At 42.8% G+C, this 5,244-nt stretch overlaps 1 protein-coding gene across 1 annotated transcript in view; it reads right to left on the bottom strand.

The window, feature by feature from the left end:
- MID2 (midline 2) overlaps positions 1-5,244 on the bottom strand; it is an 83,890-nt gene that overhangs the window by 18,496 nt on the left and 60,150 nt on the right. Inside the window, exon 4 of the mRNA XM_077779602.1 lies at positions 3,139-3,287. Coding sequence (XP_077635728.1) covers positions 3,139-3,287 — 149 coding nt within the window. The remainder of the gene's footprint in view (positions 1-3,138; positions 3,288-5,244) is intronic.

Below are 5,244 nucleotides of genomic sequence, written 5' to 3'. Positions count from 1 at the left end.
GAACTCCAAGACATATCATTAGAAATAAGTGAAACACAGAGGGGAAAAATGGCGAAAACACGAACAGCACATCAGTGAGCTGATAACAACTTCAAGCAGCCTAATATATATGTAATTGGAATATGCATAAGAAAAGAAGGCAGCATAAAAAAATACTTGAAGAAATGACAGCTGAAAAATTTCCAGATTTGCAGAAGTCAATTGTTAATATCTAAAATTGAAAAAAAAATAGCAATATAACAATGTTATTTAGAAACGTAAAGGTAATGCCAATAGAAATACCCAATGGAGGGGCGCTTAGGTGGCTCAGTTGATTAAGCGTCTGACTCTTGGTTTTGGCTCAGGTCATGATCTCATGGTTCATGAGATCAAGCCCCACATGGAGCTCTGAGCTAACAGCCCCGAGGCTGCTTGGGATTCTCTCTCTCCCTCACTCTCTGCTTCTCCCCTGCTTGCTCTCTCTCTCTCAAAATAAATAAAACTTAAAAAAAAAAACCTAATAGAGTTGAAATTGCCGGCTTTGTTAGAAAAGTGTAGACTATGGCACTAGACTCCCTGGGCTTTAATCCTGCCTCTATCCCTTCCTAGTTGGGTGGTTTTAGGCAAGTCACATAACCTCTCTGAGCCTCATTCTCTCACTTTTTTTATTTATTTCTAGGAGAGAGAGAGAGAGACAGCGTGAGCAGGGGAGGGTCAGAGAGAGAGGGAGTCACAGACTGAAACAGGCTTCAGGCTCTGAGCTGGCAGTCAGCACAGAGCCTGACGCGGGGCTTGAACCCACAAACCGCGAGATCATGACCTGAGATGAAGTCGGACACTTAAGCGACTAAGCCACCCAGGCGCCCCTCATTCTCTCACTTCTAAAATGGGCATAATAATAGTGTTTATCTAATGAAGGTTTTATAAGGATTAGATGAATGAATACTTACAAGGCCTTAGAATAATGCCCAACACAAAGTAAATGCTCGATATTGTTATTATTGGAGAGCAGAAATCGGGAGTGGGAAGAAGATTGTTATTTTTTGTGATATGAATATTAGTAACATTTGACTTTTTAACTACGTGCAAGTATTACTTCAATATAAGTAACTTTTAAATGTTTAAGAAGAGGGACGCCTGAGTGGCTCAGTTGGTTAAGCGTCCGACTTAGGCTCAGGTCATGATCTTGTGGTTTGGGAGTTTGAGCTCTGTGTCAGGCTCTGTGCTGACAGCTCAGAGCCAGGAGCCTACTTTGGACTGTGTCTCCCTCTCTGCCCCTTCCCTGCTTGCACTCTGTCTCTCTCTCTTAAAAATAAATAAACGTTAAAAAAATAAATGAATACAAACTGAATACATAAATAAATGTTTAAGAAGAGTAAATCAGAGGTGAGGAAATGGAAAGATCTTCAAGAAGTTTTCCATAAAGGGGGCGCCTGGGTGGCTCAGTCGGTTGAGGGTCCAACCTCGGCTCAGGTCATGATGCACAGTTNCAGCTAGAGTAGGTAGGAGGCAGAGGAAAGTTGTGGGTATTTTATTTTTTAAAAGGAGAGACATGAGTGGGTTTTTAAAAGTGCATGTGAAGTCAACTAGAGAAAGGGAGAAACTGAGCCTATGGTAAAAAGGAATCATGTGACACAAAGCACATCTCTTCTATTATAATCAAAAGGGAGCGGGGACTCATGGGTGTGGATGTAGGTATGCCCAGCAGCTTGGTTTGAGAAGCTGAGGAATTTGTCATTTCCTACCTACCACTCTCCCTATAAAATAGGATGTAAAGTCATCTCCTGAGCACGAGCAGGAAGGTGGTGGGGTTGGAACTTTGAGTTGAACACAGAAAATGTGAAATGGCCATTATGGAGACAAGGCAGAAAGAAAGCTGAGCAAAGCAACACAGAAGGATTTTAGGTCGGTACCGAGGGCCCAGGGGAGATTAGAAGCCATAAATATGCGATGCACTAGTACCAACTTCTTTGGTTATGTGAGTTTCCTCCAGCAGGGTGCTGCAACTCTAACATAGGCATGGCAAAGGTGGGAAGAGCTGGGCTGCTTCACGTTGGGGGTCTGATCAGTTTGGTGGGATAAACAGACAGTGGCATAAGGGAACTGGGCACACAAAAAAAGAGAGTGAATAGCTGAAATGAGAAATCACAGACCCTAACTAGGCCGAAGAAAGAAGTGAAGACAATAGGTAGCTGGTAGGTAGCAGTCGGGCCTTAGAAGCCCCGATGAAGTTGAAGAATGGATGTATTGGAAGAAAAACAAACAACGGTAAGTACAGAGGTTGTAGTTAGAAGGTGGGATGTTTTAGTTTATTCTGAGTGATGATGAGGTTCAGTATGTGAGCCATGGAAGTGGGTGGATGAAGGGGAGCAGAGGTGAGGGTCACTGGAGGAGGGGATAGCAAGGAGCCAGGAGATTAGATTGCTAGAGTATTAGATGTGGTCAGCCATGTGCATGTCGCCAATGTCACCCAGAACGATTGCAGAAGCAACAGAAAGGAATACTGTGAATCCGGAGCCAAAGTCTTCAGTAAATGAGAGATAGAAGGAGGTCAGACTTGCCTAATGAGCCCCCGTAGCCCCTTGAAGCCTCGGTGACTCTGAGCAATGTTTCACTTTCGCCTTCAGATTCTTTGCAAATGTTGTATAGACGGCCCTCTGAGGATTCATGAGTCCTCTGAAATCTTATACGAAATCCTATGTGTATATATGTAATATGCATTTTTTCCTCAGGAAGAGCGCTCCTGACAGTCATCACTCGGTCAAAGGGGCGACTGCTGCTTAAAATAAAAGCCTAAGGATTATTGCTCTAAAGATCTGTGTGATGGATAACTAAACGAAAACAATGAGAACTGCACAAAGATTTAGGAAGAGCACATATCTGTATGGCCAAAAGTTTCTCTGGCTCTATGCCTAACATCAACATAGAAAGCTCCAGTACGGAGGGGTCATGACTGGCTGGGCGCTAGAACAGGTGAGCTACTCAGACAGAGAGAGAGAGGCAGAAATCCACAGGGCAATGAACCACTGAGGTTCCATAACTCTCTGGTGAGATTGTCAGGTGGCGGCTGCTACATACATCCATGCCTGAACCGAATTAAGAGACTTCAAGCTGCCCCCTTTTCAAAAGAGCAGGCACGTAGATGGAGAAGGCACTCACCTCTCAGCGATATTTTTTGCAGACTGGAGAAACCGTGCCTGGTCATTTTCTTTCAGGATATGTTCGGCTTGGTTGATGAGGACTGTTGACCGTTCAAGACACTGGCGGCAATTAGCAACCTGCTGTGCCAACTTTCTCAGCTTCATTACCTTCAAGGAATGAGCCAAAGAAAAATGAGATGAAACATCCGGGGCTTAATTAAAAACGATAAAACAAACAAACAAACAAAAAAACCAAAAAAAAACAAAAAACGATAAAACAACACAAAGGCGATTTGCTGCGGTAATTCTAAAAATAAGGCCTATTAACGTCCCCATACTAACCACTCATCTCCTCACCTTACCCTCTCCATCTGTCTTGCCAGCCCCTCTTCTCACCTCCAGCCCACTTACCCACACTGCATATACAGCCAGTTATATACTCTAGTTCATCGGCCTCCTCTTTTTTATTGGTAACATTAATTTTTCTGATTACAAAAGCAATGCATGCTCACCAGAGAATATTTCGAAAATAAGAAAGTGTAAAAAGAAACCCTAACACCCAGAGATCACCACTGTTTACATTTTATGGTCAATAGCTTTTTATATACGTTTCATAAAAAGTACCTCCTTGTTTATGAGTATCTACATTTCTGTGTATATATTTCTCTATGTATCTGTACACATACCTGTGTGTTCACAGACCTGGGGTCGCAGAAATTTCAATTCCTGTGTTAACTGGAACCACCCAGCATGGCACAAAGTACTGACTATCACTCCAAACTCTCATAACTCCTCACATTGTATACACAGTATGAGCTTCTTATAATCACTACACTGACTGGCAGACCAATAAGCCCAAAACCATAGAGATGCAAGGGGGCTCACACCTGACCTTGACTGCACTTCTTCAATTCCTATGCTAAAAACCTGGAAATCTTCTCTTTCCCCTTCATCTTTCATAGCTAATCAGTTGATGATTCTCATCATTTCCTTTCTAGTAGTGTCTGCTATGTTCTTCCCTTCCATTTGTGCTGGCCTTTCCCTGGTTTAGGTCTTCATCAACTCCTATCAAAAACCATTCCATTGGGCACTCAGTTGGTCAAGCATCTGACTTCCGCTTGTCATGATCTCTCGGTTCATGGGTTCCATCCCCGCATCGGGCTCTGTGCTGACAGCTCAGAGCCTGGAGCCTGCTTCAGATTCTGTGTCTCTCTCCCTCTCTGCCCCTCCCCCACACATGCTCTCCATCTCAAAAATAAATAAATATCTAAAAAATATTTTAAAAATTCCATTAGGTGTGCTGTTAGATTTTGCACTTGCCCTTTTTCTAATTTCTTGACATAGGCCTGGAGTGCAATGTACTTTCCTCTTAGGACTGCCTTTGCCGCATCCCATAGAGTTTGGATTGTTGTATTTTCATTTTCATTTGTTTCCATGTATTTTTAAATTTCTTCTCTAACTGCCTGATTGGCCCATTCGTTCTTTAGTAGGGTGTTCTTTAACCTCCATGTTTTTGGAAGTTTTCCAGACTTCTTCCTGTGATTGATTTCAATTTTCATAGCATTGTGATCTGAAAGTGTACATGGCATGATCTCAATTCCAGCCCCTCTGGAAAACAGTGTGGAGGTTCCTCAAAAACTTAACACTAGAATTTCCCTATGACCCAGCAATAGTATTCCTAGGAATTTACCCAAGGGATACAGGAGTGCTGATGCATAGGGGCACATGGACCCCAATATTCATAGCAGCACTCTCAACAATAGCCAAAACAGGGAAAGAGCCTAGGTGTCCNCTCAATGTAGATGAAGGGAATAGAATTTCAATTTTTTTGTAGTTTTGTAAATCTTCAGAGCCAAGAAACATGGTTATTAAAAATACAAACTTAGGGGCGCCTCAGTGGCTCATTCTGACTCTTGACTTTGGTTCAGATCATAATCTCATGGTTCGTGGGGTTGAGCCCTGCATCAGGCTCTGTGTTGTCAGTGCGGAGCCTTCTCTGGATCCCCTGTTCCCCTCTCTCTACCTGGCCACCACTCTCACTCTCTCTCTCAAAAATAAACATTAAAAAATTTCAAAAAAAAAAAAATTCCAGAAGCCTCTTTCTGTGCTTCTCTGACTTCAGTAT

The sequence above is a fragment of the Crocuta crocuta genome, unplaced genomic scaffold (genome assembly GCF_008692635.1).
Source record: "Crocuta crocuta isolate KB4526 unplaced genomic scaffold, BGI_CrCroc_1.0 scaffold1950, whole genome shotgun sequence".
NCBI lineage: Eukaryota > Metazoa > Chordata > Mammalia > Carnivora > Hyaenidae > Crocuta > Crocuta crocuta.
The sequence above is the reverse complement of the archived record's forward strand: the minus strand, read 5'-3'. Positions and strand labels throughout refer to the sequence as shown.